This window comes from Kogia breviceps, chromosome X (genome assembly GCF_026419965.1).
Source record: "Kogia breviceps isolate mKogBre1 chromosome X, mKogBre1 haplotype 1, whole genome shotgun sequence".
NCBI lineage: Eukaryota > Metazoa > Chordata > Mammalia > Artiodactyla > Physeteridae > Kogia > Kogia breviceps.
In genome coordinates this window covers 117,186,771-117,202,549 of record NC_081330.1, presented here as the reverse complement: position 1 = coordinate 117,202,549, position 15,779 = coordinate 117,186,771, and the positions used below count along the sequence as shown (strand labels likewise).

General features: G+C 34.2%; 1 protein-coding gene across 14 annotated transcripts in view; it reads left to right on the top strand.

Annotated features, from left to right (window-relative positions):
• The window catches only part of CNKSR2 (connector enhancer of kinase suppressor of Ras 2), a 258,376-nt gene that overhangs the window by 2,546 nt on the left and 240,051 nt on the right, over positions 1–15,779 (top strand). For 6 of the 14 annotated variants that reach the window (XM_067023642.1, XM_067023639.1, XM_067023641.1 and 3 more), the window contains exon 2: positions 4,751–4,864. The exons of the other annotated variants lie outside the window; for them this stretch is intronic. In XM_067023642.1, the coding sequence (XP_066879743.1) occupies positions 4,751–4,864 (114 nt within the window). The remainder of the gene's footprint in view (positions 1–4,750; positions 4,865–15,779) is intronic. 14 annotated transcript variants of the gene reach the window in all.

Sequence of the window (15,779 nt, the reverse complement as noted above, 5' to 3'; positions counted from 1 at the left end):
GTCCACTGAAGCACGTAGAACATATGATGTACATATTCTGACACACATTTTTAGTTTCTCAGTACACTAATCCTCTAAAAATCTCTCCAGCCTAAAATGCAGCTTCTTTGGAGTTGGGCTAACATCATTAGCTGTGATTTTAAGTGATTGTTATATTTAAGTTGAATAACTTATTTTCATACCTGTTGGTGATGCATCTTAGAGCTATTTGAAAAGACAGAATTTGTGTATCTTTGTATACATTAGACTGGAAGAGAATAACTCATGTCATTTTCTGTATATTTCCCAAACTGCTTACTGCTGAAATTTCCATAATCTTCATATAAATTTGATTTAACATATGATCAGAAAATAAGGTTTAAAAAAATACTAAGATGAAACAAACATTTCCTCAAATTAATTAACTTAATTAAGGTAAGTACACTATTAGCTTAATTAATCCCCCCATCCTTTTCCCCAAATAAACTTTACAAAATACACTTAAAAAATACTTTTCACCCTTTTTTCAGAGGCACTAATGTTTAAAAGTCAATTAATTTAGGCTGTAGCTTTGGAATGGCCAAACCTCATTTAGCGTTGTATAATGTATAGTGTTATAAAGGCAGTACCAAAGGATGAACAGGACTTTTGAACAACTGCAGCATTGTGGGAGTTCTTTAAAACATGCTCCTAATGAGACAGTTTCATCATCCTTAACATTTAAAGCATATACATGGCATATGCTTTCACCTAGTCATAATCGTAGATGGTTATAACTGTCTTTAGTAAGGTATATACTTTATGCTCTTTCTAGGGTATTTTTTTCTTCACTAAACAGAAAAGGAACCATTAAGCATATAAGAATAGCATGGCCATATGTTTAATGCTTCCAGACAATTTATAGAAGTGCAATAGAAACTCAGTCAGCAGAGAGGGAAATGAAGGGGAAAACCCCTGGCTGACAAGATTATTAAGCTTTGGTAAACTATATTCAAGATTAATTATGAAGGACCATATATACACTGCAATTCACTTTAATTTATTACTTTTTATTAAAATGTATTTGAGGGACACATAAGTATTAAATTTATGTTATTATTATTTTAAAATCACTATGAGGAAATACTTCCTTTTTTTTTTTTGCTCACCCCCAACTCCACTATTTGTGAAATCCAGTACTCATTGAATTTTCTCCTGACAATAAAAATTTGATGTGACACAGTGTCAATGTTAGTTCTAGTAAATATATGAACTCCTCCTGAGTCAGTAGAATAAGCATTTATACCCCACATTATCCTGATAGTACTTCAGGCTATTTGGAAATGTCTCGTAGCCTTCAAAATTAATTTTAAAAATTAATTTTATAAAAATATTTTTGACAAAATCAAATACTCATCATTTAGTGCTTGGAACTAACCTTTTTCAGTTGGAAATTACATTCAGTCCTCCTATAGTTTTGACAAAATTTTAAAACATAAACCTTTTTACAGTGAATAAAAGCAAAGCAGGTATTGTGAAAAGCTATAGGTAGAAAAGTAGGCCAATAACTGTTTCTAATTTTTGCTCAGTCTGTTACTCTAAAATACATTATTTCTCAGCTCCTGTCTGTTCACTTGCAGGGCCTGGAAATATTTCATAACCTGCAGTGCTTGAGTCTACATTTTTTGCCTTCTGAAATATAACAAAAACCTTTGAACACGTTTGGGCCCCTATTATTAATTTTATCATTAATTTTCCTTGTCCATGTCAGAGCCAATAATTCCAGGTTTTTTTCTCACACCTTTTCTGCCTTTTGAAATTCTTTCAAAATATCCATATGACTAAGATAAAGTTATTTTCCGGGGCCAGCTCCCTTTCTGACATTTTTTCCAGTGATCTTTAATCCCTTTCTGGATCACATAAAATGGATTATTGTTTTCAGAGTCAACTGACAGGCCCCGCTTTGCTGATCTTCTCTTATGGTCTCTGTGACTTAGCTCCATGCACTCGTATGTTATTATGATTCCTAAAATCATCTAAATTTTTAAGATAGCTTCTGAAGCCATCCCACAATTAACTGCTCTGGTTTTTCCTGTTTACTATAAACCATTTTCTTTAAGAAGCATTCGCTGACTTCTAATTTCTGTCCTGATGACTCAGCCTTCTTGAGGACAGAAAATGAAATACGTTATTTTAGGTATTAAAAAATAAAGATAAGGCCAGCGTTTTGCATACAACCCTAAAAAGAGGAAAATGCAGTGATGAAATAAGGTCTATTTAGTTTAACAGTTTACATGCTCTAAAGGAAAATGTGTCCGATAATGGAAAGCAGTTTTGACAGGCACAATGCCCTTTAGTAATTTTTTTCCCCCTCATAGGACGCAGAGCTGAAGTTGAAATTTATCTTAATCAGTTGAAGGAAAATGTCAAAATTTTGAGTTAAACTGTTTTGAGAGACAGATCAGAAATAATTTTGTGGCAGGAACTTGAGAAGTATACACCATAAGGGGAAAAAATATATGCTAAATGTTTAAATTGGTGCTATTACGTCTTTTTGAAAAATTAGGTTTTTTCTCAATTGCAGCATGACTAGATAGTAACCAACAATCACCTGCTTTGGATTTGACATTTTTGGAACATGAATTCTTGTCATTTTATACAAAGAGGAAATTTACCTTTTTGATATGTAGAGTTTAGTTCACAAGAAACGTTTTGTTTGTAGTGTCATTAACATTTGCTCCTTAAGGTAACACGCATGATGTAGTGCATAGTAGGAAAAAAAAAAGAGTATATTTATGTAGATGTATTCTAGTTCTTAGATATTTACTTAGTACTTCAGCATGGAAGGTGCTTTGATGGATGAATTTAAATAATTCCCTGCTGGAGAAATTAGTCTCTGTAAGGGATGGCAGTGACATTGGCAAACCTATGCCAAGACAGAGACAGGTACCAACTAGTACATTTGGTAAATTTTAAGAGTTTGCATATGTATACAAGCACCAATGGAAAGAGAAGATGATGATTTTAGTAAGTCAGGAAGGAATCCATGGGGAAGGTTTGAGCAACTGTTTAAGCAATTTATTTAATTAAAGTATATTCTAAGAGGGATGTATTCTAAATGTAGAAGCACAGCAAGAGACTCTAGAGTTGAGATGGGGTGATTAACCAGAGGGGTTGAGTCTACGTTTGTCTGGTTGAAAGAGAAAGGTGGGCAGTACAGGGAAAGTGAGGGAGGAGCATGAGTAGGTGGCCCAAAGTACAAGAACAAAGACAATAAAACCCTCATCATGTCCTGAGTTTAAATAAATACCACATTATAAAACTTTGGCTGCCAAAAATAAGCCCATTTCTGTTTCTCAGGAATAATTTGGAAATAATGTTAAAATGAGTTATTTTGAAGATTAATTACATCATTAACATTATGTTGTTGGGTATTTAGAATTTTACTGATCCAAATTCTTACATGAAGAATGCAGATTGGCTTTTAAATGTTGATGTTGTTCTTAAAGCAATGATAAATTATCATTTTCATTCATAGCAGAGTGACCTCAGATTAGGACCTAACATTTTCTTCATGATTTTTAGCTTTCTATGTGACTTCCCTCACACACAAGGCTTATTGTGAAAGTTGAAGCATTAGCTTCTATAAAGAGTCCTAGAAGGATGGATCATCAGTACTAATTTAAAGATGGGAGAAAGGGAGGGTAAGTAATTTGAAAAACAAAATGGAGTCTAAAACTTTATATTTATGAGTTTGTCATGGATTAGTGTCTAGCTGAAGAATAGGCTCATTGTTTTGAATAGCATTCAGTGAGTGAATTCAGTTTTCATGCATAGCATAGGCCTGTGCTACCCAAAGTGGTACATTTCTGTCGTTGTGAGCCAAATGATCAAAAGCCAAAAAGTTGATTTCTGCTAAGTATTTTAAAATATTATTTTTATATTAAAATAAACATAGATATTATATTCATGGTATAGAAAGCAAAATTGGCATGATTTTAAAGATGAGACCGGAGGCTTAACAGGAATTTTAGACTTGCAGCAGGCTGTTTAAAGCTGCATTTCCCAGACCTCCCAGGGTTATGAGTACACTCTGTTCAGCAATTATGGATACATCAGTGGAAAAGTTTGAGAAGTGATGGTTGGGTTTAGAAAAGGTAAAATTTATGTACTCTGCTTCCTCTTTTTCTCTTCTTGCAAAGGATAAAATATCTTTTCAGTCAAGGTCATGATAATTACAGCATCCTACTTTGTTTGATCCATAAACCTGTAGTCAGGATGAACTTCTTGAGAACGATTCCTATCTAATCCTATCTTCCCCATCAGCTTAAAAAATTTACTGGTTTCTCACTGTTTTTAGGATAAAGTCCTGAAAATGGCCTATAAGACCCTGGAAGGTTTGGCTGTTGCCTGTGAGGTAAACCTCATTGCTAGCACTAGCTACTCGGGCCTTCTTTCAGTCCTGTTTACCCAGCCCTTGAGCCTTTGCACTTTTTCTTCACCCAGTTAAATCCTGCTCATCCTTCAGATCTCAAGCCTTCCCTCCTCTGCCTCAGAAAAGCCTTCCTGAATCCCCAAATCGCATCAAATCCTCAGTTATGCACTCTCTTGGTACCATGTATATCTTCTTTGTTCCATCTGCCAGTTTTATTTTTTACCTTAATTTGTATGATTATTTGATGAGGGCAGGGAACCCATCTTTTTGCATAACAGTGCATAAGAAAGTATCTGGTGAAAAGTAGGCACTTAGGAAATATTTGTTGAGTAAAGGAATAAATAAATTTATTCACAGATTACTGGTCTGTCGACAAATCTGCTTTCCTAAATGACGATGCACGTAAAGTCCCTTATAATGCCCTAATGGATACTTCAGAGACAAGTTGTATACTGTGTGCCAGAATACAGTGTAAGTAGGGTTGCTTTGTCCATTTTTCATAGTTGTGTTGCTGTCTAGCCAATTCAATGATCTAAATCATGGTGTAGATTAATTTCGTTAAGAAATGTTAATAATTTCACTGAATCTATAACACTTCTGTGTTTATGCTATAAATATTATTTGCTGATGTCATTTCATAGGCCAACACAATAGGCAAACTTCTACTTAAAAAATTAAAACATACCCCTTTTCTTAAGTATTTTCTTTCATACAAATTTTCTAATTGTTTCTTCATTTTGGTGTTTTTAAAAGAACACCATATATTTTGGAATGCATGGTAGAATGAAATTGAAAAAAAATGCCTTACGTTTTTCCTCTTAAAAAAGTAAAGAAAATAAAGTTCATATAAGAAATTTAAATGTATTTTTCTGTTGTGAGAAGAAAATGCCCTTTATTTGTTCATATAGAGGATAAAATGAAAAAAAAAACCTGTTAGCTTAATGAGAACCATTATCTTAATGAGAACCAATATCTTCTCATATTTAATGTTGAATTTACATTTTTGTTAATAGGAATAAAATTAAGATATTTAAAGATGCATCTTAAATCAGCATTTCTTATATAACTTCATCTCACTCTGATTTTGAAAAATAAATTTTAATTTTTTAAACCAAATATAAATTTATTTGGACTAATTTTTGAAGAGCACTCATTAAGAACCTATGTAGAGAGTTACTGTAAAGCATAACTTGTTGAATACAGGTGCCTCGTGTGGATTTTTTGTGAATTACATGCTACTGGATAATCACTAGTAGGCACGTTATAGAGATTTTTCTAATAAAGTGTGCCACTCCCCCTATATTTAGAATTGTTAAAACATAAATCAGAATAAGTGAAAATTTTTAAGACTTTAACATAACTTTGCCTGTCTGTTAACTCTTAATAAAACAACACCTTCAGGCTTAAATGTTCTAGCTAGTACTGCAAATCAGTAGATTGCAATTGTGCCCTGGTTTGAATTACAAATAACCATTAAACATGCTAGTATTTTTTTAACTTGAAAGATGTATTTAGTTTCTTATTCAATTTCAATTTAAATTACAATCATTAATTCTATTAGAAGTTTTCATTATCTTAATCTTATTCTTGCAATTTCAGAAAAGAAAGGGTTGTGGATATTTGCATAAATTCATTGAATTTTAAATTTTACTAAAGTACAGTAACTGCTGTTTTAGTTTTTTGTGTTCATCTATTGAATATTTTGTCACAACATAAAATTGTTTTAAAAACAAAGATTCATTAAATAAACCAAAACTTGCAATGGCATTAATGTATTCTAGTTTGCCACAGTAAAAACACTGTTACTTACATAACTAATATCAAATGTAGCATACTTGTCTGTTTTATATTTACTTGACATTAACGTTCTTGGAAATTAGTCTTATTAGGTCGGTTGGATAGTCTTCTGATAAGATGATAGTTAGGAAGAAACTGCGTTGTTACTTGCTTTTAGTGTTACCTGATATCCTCACATTTGTTTGTTTAACTTTTTATTTTGTTTCAGCCATATCTGCTATTTTTTAAAAAAATTTATTTATTTATTTATTTATTTTTGGCTGTGTTGGGTCTTCGTTTCTGTGCGAGGGCTTTCTCTAGTTGTGGCGAGCAGGGGCCACTCTTCATCGCGGTGCGCGGGCCTCTCACTGTCGCAGCCTCTCTTGTTGCGGAGCACAGGCTCCAGACATGCAGGCTCAGTAGTTGTGGCTCACGGGCCTAGTTGCTCCGCGGCATGTGGGATCTTCCCAGACCAGGGCTCGAACCCGTGTCCCCTGCATTGGCAGGCAGATTCTCAACCACTGTGCCACCAGGGAAGCCCCATATCTGCTATTTTTTAAATGGGCTTGCAATATGGTTTCTGAAGTAATATCTACAAGAAATCAATGGAAGGCTGACTTAGATCCTGGATTTTGCTTTTTCCAACTTGTTTACACAAAGATTACGAAAGAATCTATTTTTTAGCAAGATGTTAGACTTCTAAGTAATTTATTAATAAAAAACCTTTGAAATACTGGTTTTAAGTAATTATGCTGAATGAGTAATTTCAACAGCATTAGTTGAATTCTTGTTATAATTTTGGTATGTTTTATATGTGTATGTGGGAATTTATTTCAGCTATGCATATTATTTTCAAAATGTTTGATTGTCCTGGCAACTTGTGATTTTTTTTCACCTGGCTGAGCAGAAAATTCATATTTTAATTTTGTGTAATTCACTTATATTTTGGCTGTGTAAACAAGGTACTGGGCTATTAAAAATATATATAAGAGAGAAAGAGTTGTAGACTTGTTGCTACTGGTGCTCAAAATAGACATTATAGTCCAGTTGCTAGTTTTCCTCCCTGCCTGCCAGAGCCTGTGTGGAAACCAAGTTCAGTGTGGTGGGAGCCAGCATATGGATGGCAAGGCAGGTGCTCCTTCCCCATTTCCCTCTGCATTGGTGACATGGTGAGTTTTGCGACAGTCTCTGTTGGCACCAACGTTGCATTAAATTAATGACAGGTTTGCTTATCTAGAAGGCTGCTACCTTGCCTTCCAGCTGTCAGACCAGAGGCTTTCAATTTGATGTTGAATTGTGACAAGCAGAGAGCAGCTCATTGTATGGAATGTTTAGATCTAGATAATTTTTCTTTCTAATCTGTCCCTAGACATAATGTTTTAAGTCTATTTATGGTAAAAACATGCTAATTCAGATTCTGTTTATTTGGGATTTGTGATAATTTGAGTAGGTTCCTATTGAACTTTTGATATGTGAAGAAAGGGCTTGCTGATCAATCTAATAATGTAATTAAGATTGGAAAGAAATTGTTTGACCCTGGAGGATGCGGTGTTTTCAAGTATCGTACTTTGCCAGGAGCCATTTCCATAGTGAAAATATGCAAGCTAGAAATGAGTTATATTTTTAGTTAGAATTTCTGCATACTTGGTTGGAATCAGTTTTTTGACTTTTTGGAATATTTTTGCAAACATCCTATAGTACAGCTTGGTTCTTCCCTGCATTGGCCCATGTTATAAAGGTCTCATGCATTTCACATCTATTATTAGTAGTAGTACTTAAAAGTGAAATAAGGGACAGATGTTAACACCCTTTAACAGGTAAGTTACAGAAGTTAGGCAGCTCAACAGAGATGTACACCTGTTCAGTGATAGAATTAGGTTGAATATTAACTCTTTTTCTTTTCTGCCTACTGGATTGGATTTACACTTTCGTGGATGAAGAACATAGTTCAAGTTTATACGTAATTATCTTCAGACTTGACTTTTTAAAAGTTTCTGAATTCTCTACCTTTTAAAAATTGGCACCATTTAGTATATAATAAAGAATACTTTGAAATCAGATGCCTGTGTTAGTTATATCCAGGCTCCATTACTTCCTAGCTGTGTGATCTTAGTGAGGGAGAGTTGAAATAACTTGCCAGGTTTTCTCATTTTTGTAAAATAGGGGTGATAATATTACCTACCTCATAGGGTTATGGTATGCTTAAAACGATGCCTAGCACACAGTAAGTGCATGATAAATGTCAGCTTTTTTTTAATTAAGGAAGAAGTTTCATTCTATTGGTAATCTTCAGAGGCAGAACTGTCAATAGATAATATTTATTGACTGCTTACTATATACCATGTACTGTGCTAGGTGCTTTCCCTGCATCATCTTATACTTATCCTAGCCCTGAAAGGTTGGAATTATCCCTGTTTTACAGATGAAGAAACTTTTTCTTAGAAACATTGAATCATTTGTCCTGTATACCCAAATATTTATCAAGCAGGTGTTCAATAAATATTTTGAAGAATGAATAAATATTAAGTGGAAGAAGCAGAATTTGAATGAATTTCTAACTGGTTCTAAAACATAATATGCTTACCTTGCCTTTCTACCAGAGGTAGATGTGACATGAGAGGAATCCTGGGGACATTTGCAAAGATGTTGATGTCCTCTCCGTCAGACCTACTTTCTTTAGTGTGTGGTACGGTGGGGTGTGGTCATTGGGTTCTTTTGACCTCTATAGGGGTGTGGGTGTGTGTGTGTGTGTGTGTGTGTGTGTGTGTGTGTGTGTGTGTGTGTGTGGTGTGGTGTTTGTTGGTGGTAAAGCGTTTCCCCTCAAAATAGGACTTTGGCCAGTGACAAAAATGCCACATACAACTATAGTATTGGTGACATTTTTTTTTTTACCATGCTGCATGGCATGGGGATCTTAGTTCCCCGACCAGGGGTCGAACCCGTGCTCTCTGCAGTGGAAGCATGGGCCCCCAGGGAAGCCCCTCATCTTTCTTATTTTGAAGTGAACTCCAGGAGTTTGACGCTCTCCTCTTCTGAGTCTAGACCTAGGCAAAAGATCTGCTTTAGGCTACTACTACTACCAGCCCAGTTCTGAGATGTTTTGTTCTCAAAGGATTGCTAATAAAAGTACATGGTGCCTCATGAAAAGATGCTCAACATCACTAAGCTTCAGGGAAATGCAAATCAAAACCCCAATGAGATATCACCTCACACTGTCAGAATGGCTGTCATCAAAAAATACCACAAATAATAAATGTTGGCAAGGATGTGGAGAAAAGGCAACCTTAGTTAATTCGTGATGGGAATGTAAATTGGCACAGGCACTATGTAAAACAGTATGGAGATTCCTCAAAAAATTAAATAGATAGAACTCCCATATGATCCAGCAATTCCATTCTTGGGTATATATCTGAAGAAAATGAAAACACTAATTAGAAAAGACACATGCACCCCAGCATCCATAGCAGCATTGTTTACAGTAGCCAAGATATGGAAGCATGCTAAGGGTCTGTCAACAGATGAATAGATAAAGAAGATGTGATGTGTACACACACACACACACACACACACACACACACACACACACACACACACAGAGAAATGGAATATTACTCAGCCATAAAAAAGAATGAAATTTTCCCATTTGCAACAGTATGAATGGAACTAGAGGGTATTATGCTTAGTGAAGTAAGTCAGACAGAGAACGACTTACTTGAAAGTGTATGTTTTCACTTATATGTGGAATTTAAAAACTACATGAATGAGAATAACAAAACAGAAACAATCTCATAGATACAGAGAACAAACTAGTGGTTACCAGTGGGGAGAGGGGTGGGGGAAGGTACCGATAGGGAAGGGGAAGGGGATTAAGAAATACAAACTACTATGTATAAGTTAAAATAAGCTACAAGGATGTAATGTACAGCACAGAGAACATAACCATTATTTTATAATTCCTCTTAATGGAGTATAATCTGTAAAAATATTGAATCACTGTGTTGTACACCTGAAACTAATATAGCATTGTAAATCAACTATACTTCAATAAAAATAATTTAAAAATTTGTAAAAAAGAACTGATACTTCCAGTAAGTATGAATAAACACCTAGAGTATTTTAAAATATATTTAATATGTACTTATACATTTAAAAATCCCCTCCCCTTAAAAAGTAATGGTGCCTGATAAAGAGATGTTCCTAAGGAGCGTTACATTTTACTACAAATACAGGCATACCTTGGAGATATTGTGGGTTTTGTTCCAGGCCACGGGAGTAAAGCAAATATTGCAATAAAGTGAGTCACATGAATTTTTTGGTTTCCCAGTGCATATAAAAGTTGCGTTTACACTCTAGTCTATTAAGTATACGATACCATTGTGTCTAAAAAAGTGTGTATATCTTAATTTAAAAATACTTTATTGCTAAAAATTGCGAACTATCATCTAAGCCTTCAGCAAGCTGCAGTAGTAACATCAGAGATCACTGATCACAGATTATATTGCAAATATAATAATGAAAAGGTTTGAAATACTACGGAAGTTACCAAAAAGTGACACAGAGACATGAAGTGAACAAACGCTTTTGGAAAAATGTCACGATAGACTTGCTCAATGCAGGGTTACCACACACCTTCTATTTGTACAAAACAAAATGTGTGCGAAGCATAGTAAAGTGAAGTGCAATTAAACGAGGCCTTGGTTCTATTCTGTTATTTACATTTACCTTGTAGTGGTTAGCATTGCTATCTATTGCAATACATTTCATTAGTGTTTCTTTGAACAGCAGACTTTATTCAGTACATTTCTGTAGCTTGGAAACCCTTACCTACCTAGTAAATGGTAATTGTTCTCCCCAAGTTATTTTGTTTTGTTTGGAAATTATTTTATCGTAGACCAAATTGTGATATGAAATGATAGCATAGTGAATCACACAAAAAAACATATATGCTGGAGAAAATTTAATCATGATCTGTCAAAAAACTATTGTGAAATCATAAGATACAGAGTGGTCAAGTTGAGCTAGAGATGTTTGATCAGTTGAGTACTTGTAAAATGGTAATGATAGGTACAGTTACATCCACATTATGTTTTAAAATGATACACGTTTTTTTCTGTGTATGTAAAATATATATTCTGGCATGTATTTTTGAAACTTAAAGTAAGATTTGTTCAGAGTAAAAACACAGGTGATATTTTCTGTTTCTCCTTATTTTCCTTTAATAGACTTGAAGTGAGTTTGCTTTAGGCTGGAAGTTTTAAAATAAGTGAAAACAACTTAATTGTTCTTTCGTTGTGGAGAGAATGATTTGAAATCTCTCACTTTTTATGAAAGCTACAATAGCCAGGACAATAGACATTTAAAAAATAACATCAGCTGTGAGCTGTGGTAATTACCAACTATTTTGAAGTTGCCTTAGCATTGTCCATTTGATTCTGTAAAGCACTTTTCTCTCCTAATGTGCTCATTATCTTTCAAAATCCATACAAATTAAAATTAATTTTGTTTGGGCATGTTTTTGAGAATTTCGTCACTTTTTTAGAAAAAGTTGTTGACATCCTGTGTTGATAAGTAAGTGGTCTGGTAAGAGATAGACTTTTAAATATGGTAACATAATGAATCTCCATCTACATTAATTTTAAGATGTGTCTAATTTAATATTTAAACAAAATGGTTTCTAATTTTGAGGGTTTTTTTTTTCAGATGAGACTGTTCTGCCAGCTTGTTTTTACAGTTGTGACCAACACACACAGAGAAAATAAATACCGGTTTGTAGGGCAAAAATAGAGACACAGATGTAGAGAAAAAAATGTATGGACACCAAGGGGGGAAAGTGGCAGGGGTGGTGGGATGAACTGGGAGATTGGGAGTGACATGTATACACTAACATGTATAAAATAGACAACTAATAAGAACCTGCTATGGAAAAAATAAATTTTTTTAAAAAAGAAAAGAAATACAGCAAAATAACACCTAGGGATCTACTAACATTTTTCTTCCTACTGATGTACCAGTAATGAGATCACAAAAAATTGAGGCTGGTCATGTGTCTCTAAAAAATAAGAACTTAAAAATATATACATCATACATACTCACCGCTACAACACTATTATTACACCAAAATTCATTTCTTAATATTAAATATCTAGTTAAAATTTTTAGTTTCATAAATGTCATAAACATTTTTACAGTTTCTTTTTTCCTTAAATCAGGATCCAAATAAAGCCCACACATTGTAGTCTACCTTATTTTTTTTCCTGCATCAATCCTTTTGGACTCAGTACTCGCTTTACATGACAGACATTATTTAATGTCTCTTGAAATAAAATTCATAGATAATAAAACCTACCTCATATTATTAAAAAATTCACTGTAATGCCTTTATTGTAATAAAAAGGGAAAATAATTTAAAAATAAGATAGGTTTTTATTGTATGTAGGTGCTTAAAATGACTATACTATAAAAAACTATAATTGATATGTTTGCCTACTTCTAATGAGCATACCTGGATTTAAGACAAGCAAGCAGTAAGTTCAGAAGTCATTCTGTAAGTACAAGAAAATGGAAGAGCAGATGAATTGACGGACACTGGAATAAAAATGAGTATTAGAACAGGTAACAGGCTAGACTCATTTGATATGTCACTCTAATAATTCCTGTTGAACATTTAAAAGTCATATTAAAAGGAACCTCAGCTTTTTGGAGAAATGGCAGATTCTAGAGCTGAGAAGGGAAAATTTAAGATGAGTCTGGAGCATCTTGTGCCAGAAAGTAAGGAAGTGCTCAGAAAACACAATGATGAGGGCACGTCACAGACTTAGAAGCCATTCTGAAAGAGCTCTCAATGGCTGAAGCTGGAACAATTTGAGCAACAAAAATAGTATTGGATTTTAATTCAGTGCATAAAATAAATATCTGTGAGTCCATACTGATGTAAATAAATGTCTGAATAAAGAAAGAAATGAGGGAGGAGAGAAAAATCTCCCATAAAGATAATTCCAAATAATTTATGTAGATACTCTCCTCTCAAGGAAGTGTCACTTAACTCCCCACTTTTTGATTGTGGGCTGCACTTAGTGACCTGTTTCCAAAGAGTAGAGTGTGGGAAGGGGAAATATAACTTCTTTGGAGGAACCTAGTGAACACTACGTTGGCCAGGTGATCAAGGTTTGCATCATCAGTGATAAGTCATGTTGATCGCATGTACCCTTGATATGATGTGGTGAGAATGGCACTTCACCTCTGTGGTCTTCCTCCCCCAAACCCATAATTCCAATCTAACCAGGAGAAAAACATACAAATCCAAGTTCATGGACATTTTACTAAATACCTGACCAGTACTCCTTCCAAACTGTCAAGGTCATCAGAAACAAGGAAAATGTGAGAAACACAGACCATAGGAGGCTAAGGAGACATGAGGATTATTTGTATTATGGTGTCCTGGATAGGATTCTGGGACAGAAAAAGCCTGATAGGAAAAAACTAGTGAAATCAAAATGAGGTGTGGAGTTTAGTTAATAGTGATATACCAGTGCTATTCCTTAGGTGTGACAAATGTGTCGCAGTAATGTGAGCTGTTAATAATAGAATATGGATGACAGGTATGCAAGAACTTTGTACTATTTTTGCAACTTTTCTGTAGACCTAAAACTATTCTGAAATAGTTTATTTAAATAAAATAGAGTTAAATTTATTTTCAAATTTAGTTATACCAAAATGTAAGCAATATCTCATGTGAAATAACTTAGGTTTGCCCTTTTGTAAGTGTTAATAATAAACTCTTTCAAATGTAAACAAAAAAAGTTATGTGGGATACAGGCAGTTCTTAAGTGTGAGACTGTTGCATTCATTGGTATAGCAATCATTCAGTAACCCGCTCATAGTGATAACCTGAAACTCCTCACAATACTCAAAATGCCCCCAAGGGACAACATTGGCCCTGGCCTGGCAGCAAGAACCTCTGCCTTACCTCTTCGCTCCTGTGTAAACCTCATGCTCTTCCACATGTGAAAAAATAATTTTTTGAAATAATGTCATACCTGGTTTCCCTTCAACTGAAATTAATCTTTAACTTGATTAGCTTTTGTTTTTTAACTTTTTGCTAATCAGGAAATGTGTTTAAGAAAAGGAAACTGAATGTACATGGGATAGGGTGGAGACCACCAAAATTTAGCTCCATCTCCTTATGTATTTTACTTCACTGCTAACAGAATTTGCAGTTAAACTCTTGGACAGAAGAGTGTGCTATTCTAAACCTTGTTAACAAAGCCTGATTCCCAGCACTTTTTCTAATTGTAGTTTCTGTTTCCTGCAGACACTGTGTAGGAATGTTAAACAAGGCATGAACATTTTTGAGCAAATAAATGTGGTTTATAATAATTGATTTTAGGCTGAACATATAAACGTGTATATAAATATGCATGCCTATTTACATAGGCAAGATATTTGCCTAGGGCAGATATGTTGAAATGGAATATAACCAAATGAACTTTTCTCATTGCTTTTCTACGAGAAAGTCAGCGTTTTTCTTTCTGTCACTAAATGTAACACCTTATTTTCATTGTATTATGGGATCATGTAGTGTGTTTAATAGTTGAGTTCTGGGTATGAGAGTGGCTGTAACTTAACACCACCTTTGGTCACTTCTCTAAGAAATTATATTTGATTTCAAAACAGAACTACTTTAATATTTGCACTTTATTCCTGTGTCTTTTTTATTATTATCTTCCTTGTTTTCTAGTTTACTGGCATGAAAATTCTAAAAGGAACAGACTCTGGTAATAAGCAGATAAAGTTGTGACGGGGAATTTAAAGCATTAACCTGGTACCAGGGTTTTTTTCTTGCCACAATAAACTGAAATGTTATATGGATCACAATTTCATCTTATTTTATTCTTTGTTATTAATCCACTTCTATGAAAGTGTGAAATTCTGCTGATATTGATGTGAATGTCTTAGAATTGCCTCCCTGGCTTGTCCTGACTTCATGCTCTGCATATCAGCCTGGATATGCATTAACGTGTTCTCTGTGAAATACTTCTGTTTTTTGTACAAGGCATTTCTTAAGGTATGCTCACAAGAATGAAGGAGAGTTTATTTTGTTTTTTTCTGCTTTGATTTGTTTTAGTAAGGTAAGAATGTTTTACATTTAAAGAAATCTCTAAAAAAAAGTCTGTGTAGATTGTACATTAAATGTCAAGGATTTGAAGCTGTCTTTGAATATATGACTGGAAAAGATGGGTTGACTTTCCAAGAGTCTCTCATATCTATCCCAGGATAGAATCTATCCCAGGGTAGGTGGGCAACATTTAGATTGAAATTGTTTTCACAACTTTCCAATGATACTTTTCATAACAGGAGTACACAGATTTAGGATGACTAGCTATTATGGTAATACAGTCTCATAATAATTAAAAACAGAATGTTAGAAGCAAATTGTGTGATTTGCATGACTTATGAAATACAGATGGCAAGAAGTAGACTTGGAAGCTTTTTCAGAGTGCAGATGGACATGAGTTCTTCAGAGAAGTTAATTAAGAGTAATCGTTGTATAGTAACCACTGTCTTGTAGGCTGCCATGAATTTAATATTCTACTTTCCCCAATAAAAATGC